The sequence below is a fragment of the Podarcis bocagei genome, assembly GCF_964188305.1.
Source record: "Podarcis bocagei genome assembly, chromosome: 15".
Taxonomy (NCBI): domain Eukaryota; kingdom Metazoa; phylum Chordata; class Lepidosauria; order Squamata; family Lacertidae; genus Podarcis; species Podarcis bocagei.
Window position 1 is genome coordinate 8,044,647 of NC_138141.1, and position 25,565 is coordinate 8,070,211.

Genomic DNA, 25,565 nt, shown 5'->3' on the forward strand with positions numbered 1-25,565 from the left:
CTTGACAAGGTTGGGAACATGTCCTGGCAGGGGATGGAGATCTCCTATCCCAGAGAAAGACTAACTGTGATGTAATTTCGATTTTAGGGTGAGGGGTCAGCGGCTCTAAGGATGCATCCGAAGGTAGTCCGAGTCGTGTTGGGGTTGCTCTTCGCCAGTTCTGGTAGGAAGTTCCTGGAGGAAGACAAGAGATAAAAAGTGGGAAGATCACAATATTTATTTCAAGTCCCCTGGCTTTTCTTTCTTCTTCTTATGGATGCAACTGAGCAAATTCTGAGTCATTTTATCTGTGGATAAAATTATGAGGGGTGTGTGTGTGTGTGCAAAAGTCCTAGGTGTCAGAGTCAACCCTTCCAAAACTGTTAGGCTGGCAAGGCAAAGGAGATAAAGGCTGTCTGTAACCAGCAAGAGCAGTTCTCCTTAGAATAAGAGAATCATATATTTGGAAGGGACCCCAAGGGTCATCTAGTCCAACCCTCTGCAATGCAGGAAGTTGGAGTTATTGTTCTTTTTTGTTCAACTGAGGTTTTAAAGCAGAGATTGGATGGCCATCTGTCATGGATGTTTGAGTGGAGATTCCTGCATTGGAGGGGGTCGGGCTAGATGACCCCTGGGTCCCTTCCTATTCTATGATTCTGTGGTTCCCAGACCAGCAAGCAGGCCCAACCCAAAAGCATTTCTAGTGCCCAGGAACACCATCTGACATGCCCCTGCCCTCCTTTGTCCAAATCCCCAGCTTTGAGAGGTGGGAACAAGAAGCTGCTGTTTTGAAAGTTAGCAACAAGAAGCTAACATTTTACTGATGCCACCTTTCCTTTCCACACAGTGCTGGGGTTGTGCCCCCCAAGGTGGATCCTGTACAGGAATGAGCTTTGCCTTTACATCCCAGCTGGCTCTCTTGTTCTGTCCTGGAGTGAAGCCAGAGTCTTCTGCAGGGACCAAAAGGCAGACCTGGTTGTCATTAAGGATTACCACAAGCAGGTAAGAGGCAGATTTTGCAAGCTGCAGGCTGGGAATGCTTTAGTTTGGGAGGGAGGAAGCGAGGGAAACCTCACTTGAGGTTGACTGCCTGGCATAGAATCCAGATCTGACCCAGGTATGGCAATGGCCAGGTGCTCTAGGTGCCGTGTTTCATTTCTGCTTTATCTTTTAAAGGAAAAATCTCAAAGTGGTTGACAACCCACTAAAACATCCAATCAAACAATCCAGAAGGGGGGAAAATTCAAGCTTCAAGGAAAATATTGCAGATCCTTCTCAAAGTGACAATTTGCTTTCCCCTTATTTATTGACCAATTTAATTGATAGAGTGGTCCCAAAGCAGAATTTCTTTAGGAAGCCAGTGTGCTGTAGTGGTTGAAGAGTTGAACCAGGACCTGGGAGATCAGGGTTCAACTCCCCACTCAGCCAGTCATGAAGCTCACTGCGTGACCTTGGAGTCAATCACAGACTCTTAACCTACTTCGCAGGGTCGTTGTAGGGATTAACTGAGGAGGAGGCGAACCAAGAGATCTCTGCAAAATGCACCCGGCACCTGGCGAATTTCTAACACTGTTCAGAACCCTTTTCTATTTTCTTTTTTAAAGTAATATTTATTAGAGTTTCGAGTAATACAAAGAACAAAAAGAAAAAAAAGAAAAAAAGAATTCATCATTTACAGTCCCATTTTCAATAACTTTTTTCCGCGACTTCCCCTCACCTCCCCTTCTTGTATTCCAAGTCCAAATATTTATCCAACAAGTTCTTATCTCTAATTTCTTAACCTTAATTTGTTATTATACTTATTTATATTAGATTTTTAACCTTAATTCATTATTATATTTAATTCAATTTATATATCAACTTTTAACTTATATACCTCAATCATTTATAGAAAACTTTTTCTAAGGTCGACCCTATTTCCCTTCCACGAATTCCCCATTCTTATACTAATAGCAACACAAAATTAAACAGAATAAAAAAGATCAAGCCCCCTTTGGATTTCCAAACCCCACCCTCCCTTCCCCGGTTACGATCCCCAAACCATAGTCCATTAGTCAATCTATTATTAGCCTGGCAACCTCACGTCCGAGGCTCTTAAATCTCTCTCAGTCCCTTTCTGCCGGCTTCCAGAACCCTTTTCTATTCTGCACCCAATGAGGGCTCTTGAGTCCCAGGTCGGCTAGGTCATTTCCTGAGCCCAGGAACATAGCTAGTGCAACTAGCTGAGCATTGTCTGCACTGACTAGCAGCAGCTCTCCAAGATTTCATGCAAGGACGCTGCCCCAGCGCTACCCAGAGATGCTGCCTTCTGCATGCAAAGCAATTGCCCTAACACCAAGCCATGGCCCCTTTCCTGTAGAAGTCCCTGGCAGAGACTGTTGGGAAAGTGGCGAAAGTTATGCTGCCTGCCTTTGCTCCCACTGCAGGACAGCTCAGTCGGTAGAGCATGAAACTCTTTTTTAAAAAAATATTTTTATTACAGATTTAAACAAAACATATTATCTTAATACATATCATCCTTAATTCCCCCCATTCCCCCTCCCCCCATAAAATAACCCACCCTCCCCTCCCCCCTGACTTCCCTCAGCTCCAGTCTCTGGTTTCTCTACAAATACTATTCTCTGCATATTACAAAACTGTATAAATCCTTAATTTATCTGGCTGGTTATTGTCCATAAAAAGTTTGTGAGTGTTTATTCAAAACCTGCCAAAACCTGCCAGTTCACTTTGTTGTTTCTTTAAGTACTTTGTAAAAGGTTCCATTCATCATTAAAGTCACAGTTATCCTTGTCCCATAGTTTACGTGTCAATTTTGCCAATTCTGCATAGTCCATCAGTTTCTCTTGCCATAGTTCTTTAGTCGGGGGTTCCTCATTCTTCCATCCTTGTGCTATTAAGACTCTCCCCGCTGTTGTTGCATACATGAAGATATTTTTCAGCTTCCTTGGCAGGTCTTTTCCTACAATCCCTAACAGAAATGCTTCAGGTTTCTTAACAAATGTTAGATGGAACATTTTCTTCAGTTCATTGTATATCATTTCCCAAAACTTTTTAATTTCATTACAATCCTACCACATATGATAAAATGTCCCCTCCTTTTCCTTACACTTCCAACACACATTTGAACTGGTTTTATACATTTTACCTAACTGCACTGGAGTTATATACCATCTATACATCATCTTCATATAATTTTCTTTCAGCAAAGAACAATCTGAGAGCATGAAACTCTTAATCTTGGGCAAAAAGATTCCTGCATTGCAGGGGTTTAGATTAGATGACCCTTGGGGTTCCTTCCAACTCAACAATGTTATGATTCTGTGATTTTATTATGCTGCCTTTGCACAGATGTTCCTGACGGAACTCTCAGACAGCACCCGGGAAAACGCCTTGCACTACTGGATCGGGTTAGCATGGCGAGAGGCGAGCAGTCAGCTCGCCTGGGTGGATGGGACCCCATTATCGCAGAGCTGGTACAGGTAAGAGAACCTTGATGCGTGGCTCTGATGGCAGAGGGCTCCAGTGTGGGGCTTCAACCCACAACCGCAAGATCAAGTCTCCTGCTCTGCCGACGGAGCTATAAAAGTGGTTTGCTAAGAGATCAGAAGCAAGTTCTTTGCTTTTGGATCTTGAACTCTTTCTGCTTTATCAGAAACTGGCTCCAAGGCCACCCCAAGAAGGAGCGTTGCACACAGCTCGTGGGCATCTACGCTGGCCAGTGGAGGGACTGGGATTGCGGTGCCAACGTGTCCTTCATCTGTGAGATGCCCATGAAAGGTAAGAGCAAAGGGGGTGTCTCCTTCTCAGCCTCGACATTCAGCAACCAGCAGGAGGCATAATGAGGGAGGCTATAGAAATACTGCATTTTGCTGATGAATGGAGAAAGCCAACCCCAGCAGCCCTCACTAATTTTAATAGTAGTAGTAGTAATTGTAGTAGTAGTATTTATATCCTGCCCATCTGGCTGGGTTTTACCTCCCCAGCACCCAGGGTCGGCATGGAAGGGGTCCCTTGACGCTTCAAGACTTAGTAGCCATTGACAGGCCTCTCCTCTGTGCATCACACTGTTGACTCATGTTATGCTTGTTGTCCACTAAGACCCCTAGACCCTTTTCACATGTACTACTAGTAAGCCAGGTGTCCCCCATCTTATATTTGTGCAGATGGTTTTTCCTACCAAGGCGCAGAACCTTACATTTGTCCCTGTTGAAATTTTGCTAGTTTGGGCTCAGTTCTCCAATCCGTTAAGGTCATCTTGAAACCCGATTCTGTCTTCTGTGGCAATAGCTACCCCTTTCACTTTGGGGTCATCTGCAAATTTGATGAGCATCCCCTCAATTCCTTCATCCAAGATGTTAAACTACAGCGGACCCAGGACAGAGCCCTGCGGCAGCCCCCCTTTCCCCCCAGGATGACGAGGAACCATTAACGAGCACACTTTGGGTTCAGCCAGGCAACCAGCTACAAATCCATCTAACAGTTTCCTCGTCCAGCTCACATTTTACCTGCTTCTTCACAATAATATCATGGGGGATTTTGTCGAAAGCCCTGCTGGGGGAAGTGCAAAGGGGATCTCTGGATTTCAGGAGGAGAAAGTGTGGAGGGGAATGCTGGGTGGATGAAGGGGAAATAAAGGCAGTGTGAGGAGTTCACCATTTACATTAATCTAAAATGTGGACCTGCCCACCAACTTCATAGCTGCACCTTCTTGTACCTCTCTCTCTCCCCTTGTGCCTTTCCTGTTTAGATGCCCTCCCTGGCTCTGTGAGGAAAGTGCCCTTCCGCTCCCACTGCTATGCCTTCCATTTCCCATCCTTCCGGGAACTGAGGTCATGGAGAGAGGCCCAGTCTTTTTGCCAGGAATCTGGGGAGGGCCTCGCAATTGTTGGAGATGAGGAGCAGAACACCTTCCTGTCAGGTGAGGGATGGAAGCAGCAAACCAGTAGCCAAGACAGTAGCATTTGGGGCTGATCTAGCTGGGCTCCTCTTAGAATAATAGAATCATAGTTGGAAGGGACCACAAGGACCATCTATCTAGTAGTCCAGCCCCCGCAATGCAGGAATCCTTTTGCCCAACACGGGGCTCGAACCCATGAACCAGAGATAAAGAATCTCATGCTCTACCAATTGAGATATGTGCTTCTTATTAGTTTTTTAAGTGCCCTTAGGGGATGGCTGTTGCCATTTATCTCTTTATATTTTAAATATTTGGGGGGCTGCTTTTCTGGGCAAATGCCCCTTTAAAGATGCTTACAGTCAAAAGCAGCAAAAAAATGAGATTTTCAAAACTTAAAAGAGCACATGTACCCAAATGCCGCCCTCAGAATAACTCTCTTCCTCCTCCTCTTCAGTTGGTACAGTGTGGTGCTGATAATGCCAAGGTTGCAGGTTTGATCCCCGTATGGGACAACTGTGTATGCCTGCATTGCAGGGGGTCAGACTAGATGACCCTCGGGTCCCATCCAGACCTACAATTCTATGATTCTATGAGATGGTGGCATTTATTGTCCCCATTCAAACTGAGAGGTAGTAGTGATGGTTTTGCACTGGAAGAGGGTGCGGGGAGCTGGCCATCTAATCCTTACCAAGAAACATCTGTGATGGTTTCTCCTTTTCCTCCCCAGATGCCTTTCCTGAGGACGGCTGGCAGATGTGGATCGGGTTGCGCTTTGGCACCTCATGGAGGTGGAGCGACTCGTCAGCCCCCCCAGCCTATTTCCGGTGGCATCTGGGTATGTTGAGTCCAAGCATGATCGCTCCTGAACAGAAGGGTCCTGAATCACAGCTGGTTCTCTGTGTCAGAACTCTTGGTTGCCATCCAGAACTGCATAAAAACTAGAATCATAGATTTGTAGAGTTGGAAGGGACCCCAACTCAACCCCCTGGAATGCAGGAATCTCAACTCAAGCATGATGACAGATGGCCATCCAACCTCTGCTTCAAAACCTCCAAGGAAGGAGAGGCCACCACCTTCTGAGGGGGTCCAATCCTCTGTTGAACAGCTCGTACTGCCCTAAAGCTGTTCCTAACATTTAGTCAGAATCCTCTTTCTTGTAACTTGAATCCATTGGTTCGAGTCTTAGGCTCCAGAGCAGCAGAAAGCAAGCTTGTTCTATCTTCCATGTGATGACCTTAAGATATTTGAAGATGGCTCTCATCTGTCCCATCAGATTCCTCTTTTTCAGGCTAAACATACCCAACTCTCTCTACTGTTCCTCATAAGACTTGCTCCATAAGACCTGGGGCTCTTTATTATTTTATTGCCCCTATTTATTTATTTATTTATTTATTTATTGCATTCATATCCCACATTTTTCTACAAGGAGCTCTTTCCCTCCACCCTTAATCCCCTTAATCCCCACAACAACAATGCCCAAATTAAGATTTGAACCCTGGTCTCTCCCAGGCCCTAGTCTGCAATACCACATTGACTCAGCTGGGGTTCCTTCTCCACACAAATGGGCTCTGGGATGGGGTGTTGAGGCTGGGGGAAGGGTGTGGAATGGGCCTAAAGTTCTTGCCCATTTCCCACTTGGGGTGGGAAAGAAGTGCAGGAAGTGATAATGAAGGTAGCATTAGGAAGTGTGTTGGGACTTCCTGGAGACTAGGTAGGAGGCTGTAGCTAGAAGCCGCTCATATGGGCTCTTACAACCCCTGGCTGCTCTATTCTCTAGGAAAAGCCCCTGAACAGGTGAAGGACCAGTGTGTGGTGCTGAGTCTGCAGCCCACCAATATGGCCCAACATGGGACGTGGCAAACCAGACCGTGCAATGAGCGTCCTACGACCGAAATAACAGGATTTGTCTGCCAGCACAGATATGGTGAGTGCCATAGATGCTCAAGGGCAACAGAGGGGCCGCAGACAGGCTGGAGCAGAGAGAGAGAGCTGCCTCTTAACTCCTCTCTTCTCATGAGTGGAGAAAAGGGGAGCTAAAATCACAAAGCAATTTGCAGTATAAAAGCACCACTCAGGTGTGAAACTGTTGGATTTTCATCTGAAATGCTGGACATCATCTCAAGGAAAGCAGCTGATAATAATGATAGCGATAACGATATCGGTAACGGTAACCAGAACTGTAACCATAACCATAACCATAACCGTAACAGTATGATATCAATTAACGATAACGATAAACATAACGGTAACGGTAACAGTAACAATGTTATTAATTGTACTCTGCTCTAGCCACTCTGGGATCTAAGGAATTAGCAAATTCCTGATAAATTAGGTAGAAAGACTAGAGGAACAGACTATGCAAAGGGCTGGCAACAAACCTGTGAAGGACTGAGCTGAGAGTTTGAGACAAAATCCCTCTCCAAAGGCTTTTATGGGAAATCTTGGAAGAAAGCCCTCATGTAGGGGGGTAGCTTTCATCCCCTTGAATTATAATTATAATTATTTAAATTATGCCAACCTTATATAAATTATATGCCACCCTTCATCAAGATCTCAGAGTGGTTTACAAGAGGCAATTCAAAAAAGGCATGCTCATTTTGGTTTCAGAATCGGCATTTCGTAACTGCATAAAATCCTTCTGAAAGATAAAAGAATCTGGATTTGGGGGACAAGTTTGGGAACCTCAGATTCCACATGTGAATTTTTGTAGGTCGCTGCCCCTCCCAATCCCTTTTGCCTCGGCAGGGGGTGGGGGGAGAGGCAGTGGCTGAGTGCTAGGGGGCTGATCCAAAAGGCGGGTGGGCTTCTTGTGGGATGGAGCCCTCCGATGCTTCCTCTCACAGGCTCTGAATGAAATGAGTGTTGGGAGTCCTTGAGTCGAGCTCCACCAATAACAGCAGGCTCCTCCGCCTTGCCTTCCCTGGGCCTAATTTGCTCCCATCTCTGTTGCCAGATTTTTGTGGTCCGCCGGAGCCTGTGTACTTTCCCCTCCCTGGCGGGATAGGTCCGCACGCCACAGCTGACGTCACCTTCTCTTTCCCTGGTCATTCTTCCTGCACCCTGTCCTTGGCTGGCCTCCACACCGATGCCACTCATTTCCGTCTAAGCCTGGAATCCAATGCCACCCACGTGCGTGGCAGTGTCACCACAGATCTCAGCGGCTCCCTGGAGCGCAAGAACTTTTCTGGGGTGCCCTTTTCGCCTGGGCTGTTCAGCACATGGAGCCTCTTCACTTACCCTGACGGCCTCGCAAGCTTCTTGGACCATCAGGAGCATTTCCGTCTCTCCGGCGCCCAAGACATTCCCTTCGCAAACCTCGGCTCCTTGAGGGTAGTGGGAGCAACCGTGGCCAACGCGTCTCTAGGTAGGTTGGGGTGGATTTTTTTTGGGGGGGGGACAACGAAAGAAGATTCCTCCTTGCTTTTGTGGGCAAACATTGATGTTTCTGTAAAGAGATATGGGTGGTCCCTGCAGCAAGCCCCTTCTACCTGGTTTCCTTGGAATTCATGTCAACAGAGATATACGTCTCCTTGACATATATCTGCTAGCTGAGCATGATAGTCGGAAAGGTTGCACTGCCTGCAGATCTCCAGGTGCTTCCCTTGCATGTTGCAAGACTGCCAGCTTTTTCTTTCTCTTTTTTTCCATGCGCAGACACCATGCACATACACCATTTCCCATGCACAGACACCATCACCCCCAACAAGGGGGGGGGACAGTACAACCAAACATGGTGTAGTGGTTAGAGTGTCAGGTTTTGGACTTGGGAGATCAGGGTTCAACTCCCCATTCAGTCATGAAGCTCACTGGGTGACCTTGGAGTCAGCCGCAGCCTCTTAGCCTACCTTGCAGGCTCGTTGTAGGGATTGACTGAGGGGGGGTGAACTATGGACTCCTTGGAGAAAAAGGTGGGAGATAAATGAAATAAATAAGCCTTTCTGCTAACTTGCTTGCATAAGAAAGCTGGAGAGTCAGGTGGAGATCACCGACCTGGTGCCCAGAGATCTTGACGCAGTCGCAATTGGACCTGTGCCAGTCTCAAAGTGCGACTGACCTGCAGCCCACCCTCTCAATTCCCTCCAAGTCCACCACTGATTGTTTCCAGGAGTAGCTGAAGGAGGGCAGGGAAAGGCTACAAAGGCTTTTTGTGCTTTCCCAGAGAATCTGCAAAGGAGGGTGCTCACATTGTTGGGTAAGTTCAGAGGCTGACCTCTTTGCCTTCCCTTCCAGAGTATCGCCTTTCTTTTGACCTACACTTCCCCAGCAGTGGCAGCAGCCTGCAGCTGGAAGATGCCATACGCCGCTACCTCAACAACTTCGCCATCGGGCTGTGGGTTCGAAGTCAACCTGCTGCTGCTGCTGCCGCTGGCTCCCGCAAGATGTGCCTGGTCAGCTATGCGCTAAAGTGGAGGCAGCCAGAGTTTGCCCTCTTCCTCCTCTCCCCCTCTGGGCTGGAGTTCCACATCAAGGGGTAAGCAGGAGGTCCCTCCACTGGCAATGATGGTTTTAAATGATGCTTCCCTCCCAGCTTTTGGTCTTGGATGTGGGTTTGAGGTTTTATGACATTTTATATGGGGTTTCTATACTGTGTGTGTATAATGCTATATATTACATATCTCCACAATTCTATGATTCTATGTCCTTTGCTGCCGCTCTAACTTGGGCACCAAAATGTTTCGAGCTGGTGGCACAGCCCTCTCACCATCCCAGTTGCCAGGAAGCCACTAAGTTTCTTTGTACTCCAAATGTCCATTATGTGAGGGGGATAGCTCAGCTGGCAGAGCATGCGACCCTTAATCTCAAGGTCGTAGGTTTGAGCCCCACATTGGGAAAAAGATTTCTGCACTGCAAGGGGTTGGACTAGATGACCCTCATGGTCCCTTCCAGCTCTATGATTCTATTATCCCAGTTCCCTGTATTCTTTGGGTGTGGGAGGGAGTCATGTGCTTTAAATGTGCTTGATGTGGATGTGGCCTCAGTTAAGGAGAGTTTCATCAACGAGCCACCTACCAAGCAATTTACAGCAATTCCAAAATTATAATTTTTGACCTCATGGCTATAAATGATGTGATCTGAACAAGCCAGGAAGCTGGCATGAAATGTATTCTTTGAAATGCATTTGCTGATTTATCTGCACACATCCCAGCCTGAGCATGGAAAGGTAAAAGTGATCCACAGTAATCCATGCGACGGTCATTTCCAGGCTTGACTACTGTAATTCGCTCTATGCGGGGCTGCCCTTGAAGCTGTCCCAGAAACTCCAGCGGGTGCAGAATGCTGCAGCGAGGCTCCTCACGGGGTCTCTGCCATGGGAGCATATTCACCCAGTGCTTTTCCAGCTGCACTGGCTCCCGGTGGAGTACAGGGCCAGATATAAGGTGCTGCTTTTGACCTAGGACCCTCGTACCTACGGGACCGCCTCTCCTGGTATGCCCCACGGAGGACATTAAGGTCCATAAATAGCAACACCCTAGTGGTCCCGGGCCCTAAGGAAGTTAGATTGCCTTCAACCAGAGCCAGGGCCTTTTCAACTCTGGCTCCGGCCTGGTGGAACGCTCTGCCTCATGAGACCAGGGCCCTGCAGGATCTGATTTCTTTCCGCAGGACCTGTAAGACAGAGTTGTTCTGCCTGGCCTTTGGCTTGGAGCCAATTTGATTCCCTCCCTCTCTTTCTTTTTTCTTTTCCTTCTCCTCCTGCGATGAGGCTACATTTTAATATTTTAATGTTTCAGTATTTTAATGCTGTATTTTAATTTTGTTTTTAAGTTGTAATCATTCAACTTGTTTTTATTATTGCTTGTAAGCCGCTCTGAGCCCGGCCTTGGCTGGGGAGGGTGGGGTATAAATAAAAAATATTATTATTATTATTATTATTATTATTATTATTATTATTATTATTATTATTATTATTAAAAGGAGAACCCAGATAGCTCAGTTGTTAGAGCATGAGACTCTTAATCTTAGGGTTGTGGGTTTGAGCCCCATAATGGGCAAAATATTCCTGCACTGCAGAGGGTTGGACTAGCTGACCCTTGCTGTCCATTCCACTTCTATGATTCTATCACTTCTTCCCGGTTTCTCTTTGCAGGTCAGTGATGTTCAGCGGCACCCAGGGCTCCTTTATGGATGGATCCTGGCACCATGTGGCCGTCTCGGTCTCCAGCGCTCCTGGCTACCCGTCCTTCAAGGTCTTCGTGGATGGATTTCTCTGGGAGCCCCACTTCGCTGAGAGTAGCAGCTTCCTGAGGAAGGGGCTCTCCCTTGGGGGGAAGCTGATAATTGGACAGCTAGAAGTGGGCAGCAGAGGTAAGTCCCTCCTTTGCACAGAGGCTGTAGGCTTGCCCTGTGGCTGTAGTATAGAAACCCCATATAAAATGTCATAAAACCTCAAAACCACATCCAAGACCAAAAGCTGGGAGGGAAGCATCATTTAAAACCATCATTGCCAGTGGAGGGACCTCCTGCTTACCCCTTGATGTGGAACTCCAGCCCCGAGGGAGAGAGAAGGAAGAGGGCAAACCCTGGCTGCCTCCACTTCAGCGCATAGCTGACCAGGCACATCTTGCGGGAGCTGGTGGCAGCAGCAGCAGGTTGACCTTGAACCCACAGCCTGATGGCGAAGTTGTCAAGGTAGTGGTGAATGGCATCTTCCAACTGCAGGCCGCTGCCACCACTGGGGAAGTATAGATCAAAAGATCCCCCCCTCAAAGGCTGGGCCCATAACAAAGACTTGGGGAAAAGCCGTAGCCCCTCCATCTCTCACCTCCATGCCCCCACATCACTGGTCCTCATCTCTGGGCAATAGGGTTCTGTCTTGGGCCCGGTCTTATTCAACATCTTTATCAACGACTTGGATGATGGACTCAAGGGCATCCTGATCAAATTTGCAGATGACACCAAACTGGGAGGGGTGGCTAACACCCCAGAGGACAGGATCACACTTCAAAACGACCTTGACAGATTAGAGAACTGGGCAAAAACAAACAAGATGAATTTTAACAGGGAGAAATGTAAAGTATTGCACTTGGGCAAAAAAAATGAGAGGCACAAATACAAGATGGGCGACACCTGGCTTGAGAGCAGTACATGTGAAAAGGATCTAGGAGTCTTGGTTGACCACAAATTTGACATGAGCCAACAGTGTGACGCGGCAGCTAAAAAAGCCAATGCAATTCTGGGCTGCATCAATAGGAGTATAGCATCTAGATCAAGGGGAGTAATAGTGCCACTGTATTCTGCTCTGGTCAGACCTCACCTGGTGTACTGTGTCCAGTTCTGGGCACCACAGTTCAAGAAGGACACTGACAAACTGGAACGTGTCCAGAGGAGGGCAACCAAAATGGTCAAAGGCCTGGAAACGATGCCTTATGAGGGACGGCTAAGGGAGCTGGGCATGTTTAGCCTGGAGAAGAGGAGGTTAAGGGGTGATATGATAGCCATGTTCAAATATATAAAAGGATGTCATATAGAGGAGGGAGAAAGGTCGTTTTCTGCTGCTCCAGAGAAGCGGACACGGAGCAATGGATCCAAACTACAAGAAAGAAGATTCCACCTAAACATTAGGAAGAACTTCCTGACAGTAAGAGCTGTTTGACAGTGGAATTTGCTGCCAAGGAGTGTGGTGGAGTCTCCTACTTTGGAGGTCTTTAAGCAGAGGCTTGACAACCATATGTCAGGAGTGCTCTGATGGTGTTTCCTGCTTGGCAGGGGGTTGGACTCGATGGCCCTTGTGGTCTCTTCCAACTCTATGATTCTATGATTCTATGATTCCATGATTCTATGATTCTAAGGGGCTCTTACCACATCCCTGCATGTTGGGGCTGCATTGTAGGGACCAGCCGCTTTGTGGGTGATCTGAGTGAAGTCAACCTGTGGGACCGAGCCTTGCCCGAGGTTTCCATAAAGCAGATGGCAGCCTCAAGGACTCGGTGGAAGTTCCCTGGGAACGTGGTGAGCTGGAGCACACTGGTAGCAAAGAAGCCTTCCTCTGTGCAAATCAGCACTGCGAGCCAAGACCCAGGTAAGTGGGCTGGTGCAGCCAGATATATAAGCTAATCGCCAAATGGCACCTTAAACCTAAGTTACAGTCGCCGCAATGGAATGTCTAGGCACCAACTCCCCCCCCCCATGAATATTTGTTTTTGTTGTTATCATTTCTATACCGCTTTATATTTTAAAGGAAAAATCTCAAAGCGGTTGACAACACATTAAAACATCCCATCAAACAATTCAGAATAAAACAAATTCAAGCACCTAGGGAAATATTTTAGAACCTTTCAGTGACATTTAGCTTTCCCCATACTTGTCGACCAACTTAATTAAAAGAGCTGCTCTATAGCAGAAGTAAATCTAGGAAGCCAGTGTGCTGTAGTGGTTAGAGTGTCAAAACAGGACCTTGGGAGAACAGGGTTCAGATTCCCAGCCAGCCAGCCATGAAGCTCATTGGCGTCAGTCGCAGCCTTGGAGTCAGTCGCAGCCTCTTAACCTACCTCACAGGGTTGTTGTAGGCAATGACTGAGGAGGGAGTGAACCATGGAGTCCTTGGAGGAAACGGTGGGCTATAAATGCAATAAATAAGCTCTTCTACCTACCTGCTTGGGACGTGGGTGGCACTGTGGTCTAAACCACCGAGCCTAGGGCTTGCCGATCAGAAGGTTGGCGGTTCGAATCCCCGCAACGGGGTGAGCTCCTGTTGTTCGGTTCCAGCTTCTGCCCACCTAGCAATTCGAAAGCACATCAAAGTTCAAGTAGATAAATAGGTACCACTCCAGCAGGAAGGTAAATGGCGTTTCTGTGTGCTGCTCTGGTTTCGCCAGAAGTGGCTTAGTCATGCTGTCCACATGACCCAGAAAAACTGTCTGCGGACAAACGCCAGCTCCCTTGGCCTATAGAGCGAGATGAGCGCACAACCCCAGAGTCGTCCACGACTGGACCTAACTGTCAGGGTATCTTTACCTTTACCTTTACCTACCTGCTTAAGAAAGAAGGGCCGGCCAGATGGAGAGGTAGTTGCCAACCTGGCATCCAGAGATTGCCACGTGGTCGCAACTGGACCTGTGCCAGTCACAAAACGTGCCTGGCGCCTGGCGAATTTAAAACACTGGATGAAGCCCAGGAACAAAGGGGGGGTGAGGGCAGGCAGCAGCTTGGGCTACTAAGGGGACAGTGTGATGTCACCATGTGACCTTCATCTCGGGTTGTGGGAAGCAGCTTTTAGCTCCTGTGAGACATGGGCTCCGGACTGAGAGGAGATATGAAAACTATCTTCAAATATCTCAAGGGCAGTCACATGGGAGGTGGAGCAAGCTTTGTTTTCCCCCACTCCGGAGGGTACGGCTCAAAGCAATGGCTTCAAGTTACAAGAAAGGAGATCCCGACTAAGCATTCTGTCATAAGGAGTGCTCAACAGTGGAATGGACTTCATCTGAAGGTGTAGACTCTCCTTCCTTGAATGTTTTTAAGCAGAGGTTGGATGCTTGAATTGAGATTCCTACATTGCAGGGGGTTGAGCTAGATGACCCTCGGTCTTCCAACTCTATGATTCTGTGATTCACCACAGGCACCGCCTTCGTGTGGTTTGGGTTCCTTCGGCTCAGAGGCAAACAGTCAGCCCTTTGCACCGATCCAGAGCAGTCCCTGGTCTATATTGAGCTTGCGCTGGACCAGCGCCTCAAATGTGCTTTCTGGGGGCTGCAGCCAAATGGTCGACTCCGCAACATCGCAGACCCTCCTTCCTGCCTTCAGGTAAATGGAACTGGCACTCCCTCTCCTGAATGACGTCAGGGGATAAACTCTTTGATAGTGGTGGAGTGAGGGGTGCAGGAGGAATCGGCCACCCTATTTATTTATTTATTTATTTGCATTCTATGACTGCTTTTAATCTCAGTCGTCTCTTTCCAGTCTCTCAAATCTACAGGGAAAAAGCTTTTTTTATGATATTGGTTAATTTGAAGTGGTTGCTAGATCACAGCAACTCCTTTTCCAGTTTTTATTTATGTTCTTACTAAATTTTTCTTAAGTCACAGTAGAACACACAAAGAGTCTCTGTTTTCACATCACTGAATCGTTCCAACAAAGCAATATGTTGTAGGCAATAAGGGGTCACCCAGACTGCTTTCGATTCACACCCCTTAAAGCAGCTTAAATTTATACAAGCTTCTTTTTAGCAGCTGATTGGTTCTCTCTCTCACACACACATTTATTTCCCCTCCGCTCCTGAGAAAAATGAATAGGAAGACAAGCAGGGGGCGGGGTCCTTTGCAGGGGGTGCCAACACCCCAAATGCTTTAGGGAAAGAAATGCAAGACTCCGGGAGTAGCTTGATAGTGCTTCAAAACAACCTGCTCTGGGATAGTTCAGGGTCATGGTTTTGAGCCCCATGGTGGGCCAAATAATCTTGCAAAACAGAGCATTGGAATACAGTGGCACCTTGGTTCTCGAACGGCTTATTTGTTGAACAAATCGGCTCCCAAATGCTGCAAACCCGGAAGTAAGTGTTCTGGTTTGCGAACGTTTTAAAGGAAGTCAACTGCAGCTTCCGCTTGGGGGAAGGAAGCTCCTGCAGCCAATCAGAAGCCGCGCCTTGGTTTTCGAATGGTTTCAGGAGTTGAACAGACTTTCGGAACGGATTAAGTTCAACAACCAAGGTACCACTACTGAGGAGCCTTGTGGTCCCTTCCAGCTCCACATTCTATGATTCTATGTACCTTTGGTTTTTGTTGTTGTTTTTTTTTATATAAAATATTTACCGTATTTTTCGCACCATAGGGCGCACCGGACCATAGGGCGCACCCAGTTTTTAGGGGGGGAATTCAAGAAAAAAAATCTTTTTCCCCCCCCCGCAGCCCCAAAGAGCAGCGTACAGGCTGCACACAACCTCTCCCTGCCGGAGGGGTTGCGTGCAGCTATGGATCAAGCCAAGGCAGCGAGCGGGATGGATCCCGCTCGCTGTTTTGGCTTCCCCTTTAGCCCCGTGCAGCCTCTCCTTGGCGGAGGGGCTGCACAGGGCTTTCCTGGCTTTACTGGGAGGTGGGGGGATTCCCTCACCTCTCCCCAAAGCCCGCAGAAGCCGTGCAAACCCTTTAAAGAGATCACGGCTTCTCCTGGCTTTCCTGGGAGGCGGGGGATTCCCCCACCTCCCGCAAAACCGGCAGAAGCCGCGCGCCTTTTAAAAGGGCTGCACGGCTTCTCCTGGCTTTCCTGGGAGGCGGGGGGATTCCCCCGCCTCCCGCAAAACCGGCAGAAGCCACGCGCCTTTTAAAAGGGCTGCACGGCTTCTCCTGGCTTTCCTGGGAGGCGGGGGATTCCCCCGCCTCCCGCAAAACCAGGCTCCCCCCCCAGCCTTCTAACCAAGTCGGGGGACAGCGGCAAAGGCGCGCTGCGCCCCTGCCGCTGTCCCCCGAGTTTGCGGGGCTGGCGACGGGGAGGAGCAGGCTTCTCCCCCCGCCAGCCTTCTAGACAAGTCGGGGGACAGCGGCAAAGGCGCGCTGCGCCTCTCCCGCTGTCTCCCGAGTTTGCGGGGCTGGCGACGGGGAGGAGCAGGCTTCTCCCCCCGCCAGCCTTCTAGACAAGTCGGGGGACAGCGGCAAAGGCGCGCTGCGCCCATGCCGCTGTCCCCCGAGTTTGCGGGGCTGGCGACGGGGAGGAGCAGGCTTCTCCCCCCGCCAGCCTTCTAGACAAGTCGGGGGACAGCGGCAAAGGCGCGCTGCGCCTCTCCCGCTGTCTCCCGAGTTTGCGGGGCTGGCGACGGGGAGGAGCAGGCTTCTCCCCCCGCCAGCCTTCTAGCCAAGTCGGGGGACAGCGGCAAAGGTGCGCTGCACCCCTGCCGCTGTCCCCCGAGTTTGCGGGGCTGGCGACAGGGAGGATCAGGCTTCTCCCCCCGCCAGCCTTCTAGACAAGTCGGGGGACAGCGGCAAAGGCGCGCTGCGCCCCTGCCGCTGTCTCCCGAGTTTGCGGGGCTGGTGACGGGGCGGAGCAGGCTTCTCCCCCCGCCAGCCTTCTACCCAAGTCGGGGGACAGCGGCAAAGGCGCGCTGCACCCCTGCCGCTGTCCCCCGAGTTTGCGGGGCTGGCGACGGGGAGGAGCAGGCTTCTCCCCCCGCCAGCCTTCTAGCCAAGTCGGGGGACAGCGGCAAAGGCGCGCTGCGCCCCTGCCGCTGTCCCCCGAGTTTGCGGGGCTGGCGACGGGGAGGAGCAGGCTTCTCCCCCCGCCAGCCTTCTAGCCAAGTCGGGGGACAGCGGCAAAGGTGCGCTGCACCCCTGCCGCTGTCCCCCGAGTTTGCGGGGCTGGCGACGGGGAGGAGCAGGCTTCTCCCCCCGCCAGCCTTCTAGCCAAGTCGGGGGACAGCGGCAAAGGTGCGCTGCACCCCTGCCGCTGTCCCCCGAGTTTGCGGGGCTGGCGACAGGGAGGAGCAGGCTTCTCCCCCCGCCAGCCTTCTAGACAAGTCGGGGGACAGCGGCAAAGGCGCGCTGCGCCCCTGCCGCTGTCTCCCGAGTTTGCGGGGCTGGTGACGGGGCGGAGCAGGCTTCTCCCCCCGCCAGCCTTCTACCCAAGTCGGGGGACAGCGGCAAAGGCGCGCTGCACCCCTGCCGCTGTCCCCCGAGTTTGCGGGGCTGGCGACGGGGAGGAGCAGGCTTCTCCCCCCGCCAGCCTTCTAGCCAAGTCGGGGGACAGCGGCAAAGGCGCGCTGCGCCCCTGCCGCTGTCTCCCGAGTTTGCGGGGCTGGCGAGGGGGAGGAGCAGGCTCCCCCCCGCCAGCCTTCTAACCAAGTCGGGGGACAGTCCCCCGAGCTTGTGGGGCTGGCGGTGGGGCTCTCCTGAAGCCTGGAGAGCGAGAGGGGTCGGTGCGCACCGACCCCTCTCGCTCTCCAGGCTTCAGCGAAAGCCTGCATTCGCACCATAGGACGCACACACATTTCCCCTTCATTTTTGGAGGGGAAAAAGTGCGTCCTATAGTGCGAAAATACAGACAAACCCAACAATACAAACAAACACAAACAAAAAAGAACAAGTATAATTTCAAACCCTTATTTTCTTATAACTTACTTCTCCAACCTCCTCATACCTCCCCTCTCTGCATTCCAATTTCAAACTTTAATTTAGCAAATCCTCACCCTTAAATTTATCTAATTTTTAACCTTTCTTTTCTCTTAACTTAATCCTTACAACTGTAATCCACTTAATTTCTAAACCAGCATCATTCTAACATTCATTAATTTTGCAATGTTTCTTAAGATAGTTCTTAAATTTCTTCCAATCTTCTTCCGCCGTCTCTTTTCCCTGGTCTCGGATTCTGCCGGTCATTTCTGCCAGTCCCATATAGTCTATCACCTTCATCTGCCATTCTTCCAAGGTGGGTAGATCTTGTGTCTTCCAATACTTTGCAATGAGTAATTCTTGCTGCTGTTGTAGCATACATAAAGAATGTTCTGTCTTTCTTTAACACCAATTGGCCGGGCATGCCCAGGAGAAAGGCCTCTGGTTTCTTAAGAAAGGTATATTTAAATACGTTTTTCATTTCATTATATATCATTTCCCAGAAAGCCTTAATCCTTGGGCACGTCCACCAAAGGTGAAAGAAGGTACCTTCAATCTCTTTACATTTCCAACATTTGTTATCAGGCAAGTGGTAGATTTTCGCAAGCTTGACTGGAGTCATGTACCACCTATAAATCATTTTCATAATATTTTCTTTTAAGGCATTACATGCCATAAATTTCATACCGGTGGTCCACAACTGTTCCCAGTCAGCAAACATAATGTTATGACCAATATCTTGTGCCCACTTAATCATAGCAGATTTCACCGTTTCATCCTGCGTATTCCATTTCAACAGCAAGTTGTACATCTTTGACAAATTCTTAGTTTTGGATTCCAGATTCTATGTACCTTTGGGGGGGGAAACCCCACTGCCTCTTCTGCTTATTTTCCAGCATGAACCTGAGGAGACGGACGGGGCAGCAGGAGATTCCTCACCCTGATGCTGGTGGGGGCCTCTTGGCTAAGTCCTGGGGTGTTGCTCATGCATTTCAAAAAACCACCAATTAATTAATTACATTGATATACCCTGCTTCATCCGAAGATCTCAGTGCAGTTCCAAAGATTAAAGAACAGGATAAAAGCACAAATAAATTGAACAGAAACAAAACAAAACGAAAACAGCCTTTAAAACACATTTAAAAGGCTGTAGAATATTAATCAGCCTACAATGTTATTTTTGGAAAGGTGAAGACTCACTGCACAGATATACATAAAATGTCAGTGTTGTTGTTGTTTTTTAAATGCAACACAATGTTTTAAAAATGCAACAGCCCATTGAGTGCAGACTTGCTGACCAACCATTTGACTTGGTGGCAGGTAGCCTTAGTGGCAAAGGCCGTCTCTCTTCCCCTCACACCAGCTGTATACCCACCATACTTCATTTAAAACACCCCCGTTCCAAAAGGGTGCTGGGAATTGTAGCTTTGTGAGGGCTGAGCTACAGTTCCCAAGATTATTTAAAGGAAGGAGATGAGCATCAGGAATATGGCACACATGCAGCCACCAGCACTGCCGGTTTGAAACCAGCTTGGAACAACATCCACTGCCCTGCATTTCCCAGCTCTAGAAATTGCATTTTTGTGTGAGTGCTGCTATTTTCTTTTAGGTGTTCCTTGTCCCTTTCACAGAAAAACTACTTGCTTAGGAGTCATGAGAGTTAAATAGATTTAAGTCTGTAGTTTCGGGGTGACATCTCAAGGCAGTTTTTAAATGTTTGATTGTTTTGCTGTGTTTTTATATTCTGTTGGAAGTTGCCCAGAGTAGTTGGGACAACCCAATCTGATGGGCGGTGTAAAAATAATAAAATTATTACTAAATTATTATTACAAAGAAAGGAGCTCTAATTCCTGTGGGGTATCTCTGTGTGAGTTCTTGTGCCAGCTTGCCGATGAGCTCAGTTGTTTGTGGGTTTCCCCCCTTCAATAATTAGTTTTCAGTTACAATAATCCAATGGTAGCCTCATTATAACAATGCCAAGTTTTAATACAATTATGAACCCAGTCATTCAGATGCCAAATTATATACCATATTTTTTGCTCTATAAGACTCACTTTTTTCCTCCTAAAAAGTAAGAGGAAATTTGTGTGCGTCTTATGGAGCGAATGCAGGCTGCACAGCTATCCCAGAAGCCAGAACAGCAAGAGGGATTGCTGCTTTCACTGCGCAGCGATCCCTCTTGCTGTTCTGGCTTCTGAGATTCAGAATTTTTTTTTTCTTGTTTTCCTCCTCCCAAAACTAGGTGCGTCTTGTGGTCTGGTGCGTCTTATAGAGCGAAAAATACGGTAATTTAGGAGGCCTCCCATGTGCTAGAATTGATGGTTTGATGATTTACTTTGTTTCTGCGTTCCAAAATCTTATTGATCTCAATTCCATTCCATTCAAAATAACACTCCCTTATACAACAACTGCAATATTAACGGCATCCGTTCATCTTGACACATTAAATGATTAACAAATCTGTAGGTGAAGCACTCAAACTATATCCTTATTCCTTCTGTGTGTGACAATTATTCTGTCCATTGTGTTCCTTCCTGTCCGGTTAGCTCAGTTGTTAAAAGTGTGATGCTAATAATGCCAAGATTATGGGTTTGATCCCCATATAGGTTCATATTCCTGCATTGCAGGGAGTTGGACTAGATGATCCAATGGGTCCCTTCCAACTCTCTGATTCTGTGATTCATGCAGGCTTCTCCCCTGTTCTTTGTGCAGGTGGCACCAGGCGGAGTCTCCTTGTTGAGCAGTTCAGACTGTTCCACGGACACCAAGAGCTCCTTTCGCCTCTTACCAGACCAGCGGCTGCAGAATCTGCACTTGGGGTTCTGCGTGTTTCAAGGAGTCATTCACACCAAGCTCTACCTGGGGAAGTGCACCCCACAGGCATTGTACTTTGTGCTGGATCGGGGTGTGTTCTTTAAAAAGTATACTTGCCCCTCCCTTCCTCCAAGGAGCTCAGGGCAGGAGACTCCTCCCTCCCCTTTCACATTTTATCTTCACCACAACCCTGCATGGTAGGAGGCTTGGGTGAGGCAGAATGACTGATACAACACCTGATGCTTCGTTGGGGCCCATCTCACACAGCCAACAGTTTGGACTGCTTCATTTTGCTGTGGGGAGGGGTGAGCTGTGATGAGCCCAGCTGGTGTGTGTGCAAAAGGAAGCCTGATGTGTTTGTTAGCAGATTTTGCAGGTTGTGTGAATTAGATTGGCGTAATCACTTACAGTTTCTGGAGTTCAAAGGCTTTATTCATGCAAGAACTATTTAGAGGTTGGGCAGAGATGAGAGAGAGAAAGGCATTTGTCAGGAGAGAATAACAACAAAATAGCTCAGGGTTAAGGGGCAGAGTAAACAGAGGCTACAAGCAAGTGCTGACTAGATTGTTAGACAAACAGTGCCTTGTATGGTTTAAAGTAACACATGTACTGTATTAGCTGGAAATTCAGTGAGAAGAAAATGTATTTGTTTTTCTCCAACGGTGTGCACATCATGCTCTTTGCCATTTCCTCCTGCAGATGTGTACTGCCCCCAGTCCAGGGCCTGGAGATCCAGGAAGGACAAATGCCTCTTCCTTGTCTTGGATGCGGCCCTTGAGTGGAGCCAGGCCCTGAAGTTCTGCCAGAGGTTCCACGGTGGGAGCCTGGCCACGCTGAGCAGCCCACAAGATCTGGTGAGCAGTTGCTCTGGTCTGTGCACAGGGAGTATCTGAAATGGCACCCAGGGCTGCCAAGAGTCATTTGGGCCCCAGGGAAGAAAAAACAAATGGGGCCCCCACCCAGCAAGGGCTGGCCAGCTAAAAGTATTTACACAGGATATAAAATAAATTTGTAATCTCATTTTTATGTTAATAATAAGCGCGATAACATTTGCTTGAATTCATTTCATTCTGGATTGTTTGATTGGATGTTTATTTTTATTTTTTTAAAAAAAATTATTAGGAATTTCAATTTCAATAACAATTTATCAAAAATACATCATCCTCATTTCCCCCCATTTCCCCCTCCCCCTCCCCTAAAAAGAAAAAGAAAACCCTCCCCCCCAGACTTCCCTCAGCTCCTCTCTCTGGTTTCTCAGCATATGCTATTCTCTTCATATTGTAAAATGTTAAAGATCCTTAATTAATCTATCAATATGTTACCAATAAAAAAATGTTTATGTTTATTCAAAACCTGCCAAGGAGTCCAGTTCATTTTGTTGTTTCTTTAAGTACTTTGTAAAAGGTTCCCATTCTTCTTTAAAGTCACAGTTATCCTTATCACGTAGTTTCTGTGTCAATTTCGCCAGTTCCGCGTAATCCATCAGTTTCTCTTGTGACAATTCTTTGGTCGGGATTTCCTCATGTTTGATTGGCTGTTTAAATGTGTTGTCAACCACTTTGAGATTTCATTTAAAATATAAAGTCGTATATAAATGAAATGAATAATAATAATAACAATAATAACAATAAATCCCACTGGGGGGAAATCTGGTGCCATTGCGGCGACTGTAAATTAGGTCTAGATCAGTTGAGTTTCTAACACTGATCACTCTGCCTCATGATAGGGCCGGCCCTACATAGGTAATGGCGCTGGGCTTCCCAGTCTAGGCTCTTTGCACTCCTCCCTTCATCTCCTTGGCACTCAGGCCTCTCCACCCTGCTGTCTCTGGTGGCTTTGCACAGTTTGCATCCTTTGGGGTGCGCTGACCGGCAAGATCCCCACTGTGTGTTTTTGACTGGCGAAGGAGAATGACCTTCTGCGTTCCTCCACAGGTCTGGCTGCAGAAAGAGCTGGAGGTGAGTGTCTGGACTGGGCTTCGCAGTGGCAGAGGCTTGTGGCATTGGGCTGATGGGGCACCCTTCAACAAAGCATTGCGGCGGTAAGTAAGAACCCCTGAGAAAGAGACTGTGGGGCGGGATGGGTGGATTGGGGCCATTTGTCTATTAAGACGGCAATCCTGTGCACACCTGCTTAGAAGTGCATCTTACGGAACTTAATAAGAACCACTTCTGAATAATCAGTCAATAAATAATAGAAGCAGCTATAGTGCAGAGATTGAACACACTCGCTGCCAAGTCATCTTGCCATCCATACAAGAACCCAGTAAGGTTGGCCACTATCATTGTCACCATATTGCATGTGGGGGAAGGTATGGGGAGAGGCTGCAGCTGGGAGCGAGTTAGTTTATCTTAAGCAACTTTCAAAGGAGTTCTATTTTTATTTAATTACTTTTTTTCATTGTATTGTATGTTGAAAAGTCTCAGCCCCCCAAAAAAATTATCAAATGAGTTTGAGGTCTCCTAAAGAGCTGTTCGGGTCCTGAAGGTCTGATAGAGAAACGTTCAGAGGAGCTGTTTCATTCACCAGGCTTATTTTTGCCTGGATCTAGCAATTGCAAGTCTTGAACAACTTGCTTTGATTTGCAAGAAGGTTGTCTGAGAAACATGGGACTGAAGCCAAGCCAAGGGGACGAGATGTAAAAGTGAGCACCTCAAAAGGGCACAAGTCAGCAGGCCTGCCAGGCGCCGTCTCTGGCTTCCCTCACCCTCTCTCATTCTCATTGGGGGGGGGGCAGCTTTGTTCTCTCACAGGGTCCCTCGGACATAGAAACCTGCATGCTGGCCCTGAGCTCCGGCTTCCTGAAGGCTGAGCCGTGCCACAGGCCTCACCGCTGGATATGCCAGGCCTCCCACCAGAGTGGTAAGCAGAGCTGCTTTGGGCTGCAGACATTTTTCATTTCATAGAATCCTAGAGTTGGAAGGGACCCCGAAGGTCATCCAGTCCAACCCCCTGCAACACAGCTGTCCCATACAGAGATCGAACCTGCAACCTTGGCATTAGCAGCACCACACTCTAACCAGCTGAGCTATCCAGGCTGAGTTTTCATTTTGGTATCTATGGGGCATTCCTGAATTGCAGGGGGTTTGACTAAATAACAACGACAACAATTTTTATTTATACCCTGAGAGGGATTTTTTTTTTTAAATACAGGTTAAAATGCAATTTAAAATGCAGCCTAATTTTAGAATAGCCGATAAATCAAGACCATAAGGGGAGGGAAACATAAGGGTCAGACTGAGTCCAAACCAAAGGCCAGGCGGAACAGCTCTGTCTTGCAGGCCCTGCGGAAAGATGTCAAGTCCCGCAGGGCCCTAGTCTCTTGTGGCAGAGTGTTCCACCATGTCGGGGCCAGTGCTGAAAAGTCCTTGGCCCTAGTTGAAACCAATCTAACCTCCTTGAGGCTCGGGACCTCCAAAGTGTTGTCATTTGTGGACCTTAAGTTACTCCGTGGGGCATACCAGGAGAGGCGGTCCTGTAGGTACGTGGGTCCTAGGCCGCATAGGGCTTTAAAGGTCAAAACCAGCACCTTAAACCTGACCCTGTACTCCACCGGGAGCCAGTGCAGTTGCTAAAGCACTGGATGAATGTGATCCCACGGCAAGGACCCCGTAAGGAGCCCTCGTGGTCCCTTCCAACCCCACAATTCTATGATTCTCCCCTCCCCTCAGGCTCCTACATGACCTTCCCTGAGAAGTCCTTCTATGGTGCGCCCTCCTTGGACCTGAGCTTCCCTTCGCTGGAGGCTGCCAAGCGGCAGTGCTCTGCCTTGGGCACAGGGTGTGATGCCGTGGTCAGCTCCGCAGGGGGCCACCGCCTTGCCAGGGGGACACGCCTTGTGGCCCTGGAAGACCCTGACGCCAGTTCGGCTGCTGCCGTGCATGTCAAGACGAGCTGCCGGCCCGGCTTCTCTGGCCAGGACTGCCAGTCGATGTGCCCCCGGTGTGAGCCAGGCCTGAGCTGCAACCCACTGACGGGCCTCTGCGATGGATTCCTGCACTACAGGGAGGCAGCCGGTATGTGCATCTCAAAGAAGTGGGCTAATGGGGCTCTCCTCCGAGCCGTCCCTAATGCAGCCACCCTCAATCCCATGCAAAAAAAGGTCACATTTGGAGAAACAGGGTTAAACCAGTCGTGGCACTGGCTCCAACCGCCAGCCCTGGAGCCCTGAGAGGAAGGAGAGCTGGTGGCCTCGTTTGGCACCATGGAGCCCTTCAGACCTTCTGCTGCTCCCCTCCCCCCCATAACCTCCCTTGCCACCTGTTTGCTCCCTTGCCCCAGTGCAAATGGAATTGCAGCTGCCTTCAAGCTTGTAGCTCTTCCAGAATAATAATAATATTTTTTATTTATACCCCGCCCTCCCCAGCCATGGCCGGGCTCAGAGCGGCTTGCCAGGAAGCATCATGCCTTCTGACTTAAAAACCCTGCTCCTGAGTGCCAGGAGCCAGGGGGCACCCTGCAGTTACTTGGTGCACAAGGGTGTGTGGTTGCCGAGTAACCCCCTGGCACCGCGGTCAGCTAGTAATGGCCAAACCCCTTTCCCTAGCGGCATATGCCTCTCTGAAGTGCCTGCCCCTGGATGACTGGGTGTTTGAGCATGGAGCCTGCGTGTCCTTGGAGCGCTACAGCAGGCAGGACGAAGCAGCCTCTGCTTGCCAGAGGTACCTGGGTGCTACCGTGCAGAAGGTCAAGGTGAGATGGGGTCCCTGCTGGAGGCTGGGGGGTGGGGGAGGTGGTAGGTTCTGGTGAACTTCTCACATTGGAACCACCATAATTTGACTTGACTAGAGTTGAGAGGGACCCCAATAACCATGGAATGGGTGTGCCAAGCCAACCTCCTG

General features: G+C 48.8%; 1 protein-coding gene across 1 annotated transcript in view; it reads left to right on the top strand.

Annotated features, from left to right (window-relative positions):
• Positions 1-3,327: 3,327 nt before the first annotated feature.
• LOC308574536 (uncharacterized protein) overlaps positions 3,328-25,565 on the top strand; it is a gene marked incomplete at its 5' end in the record, with an annotated part of 36,063 nt that continues 13,825 nt past the window's right edge. The window contains 17 exons of the mRNA XM_081172425.1: positions 3,328-3,458; positions 3,632-3,756; positions 4,727-4,897; positions 5,604-5,711; positions 6,654-6,800; positions 7,830-8,240; positions 9,107-9,347; positions 10,965-11,182; positions 11,605-11,674; positions 12,667-12,896; positions 14,436-14,620; positions 20,623-20,815; positions 21,424-21,578; positions 22,659-22,765; positions 23,462-23,586; positions 24,396-24,740; positions 25,271-25,416. Coding sequence (XP_081028551.1) covers positions 3,328-3,458; positions 3,632-3,756; positions 4,727-4,897; positions 5,604-5,711; positions 6,654-6,800; positions 7,830-8,240; positions 9,107-9,347; positions 10,965-11,182; positions 11,605-11,674; positions 12,667-12,896; positions 14,436-14,620; positions 20,623-20,815; positions 21,424-21,578; positions 22,659-22,765; positions 23,462-23,586; positions 24,396-24,740; positions 25,271-25,416 — 3,108 coding nt within the window. The remainder of the gene's footprint in view (positions 3,459-3,631; positions 3,757-4,726; positions 4,898-5,603; positions 5,712-6,653; positions 6,801-7,829; positions 8,241-9,106; positions 9,348-10,964; positions 11,183-11,604; positions 11,675-12,666; positions 12,897-14,435; positions 14,621-20,622; positions 20,816-21,423; positions 21,579-22,658; positions 22,766-23,461; positions 23,587-24,395; positions 24,741-25,270; positions 25,417-25,565) is intronic.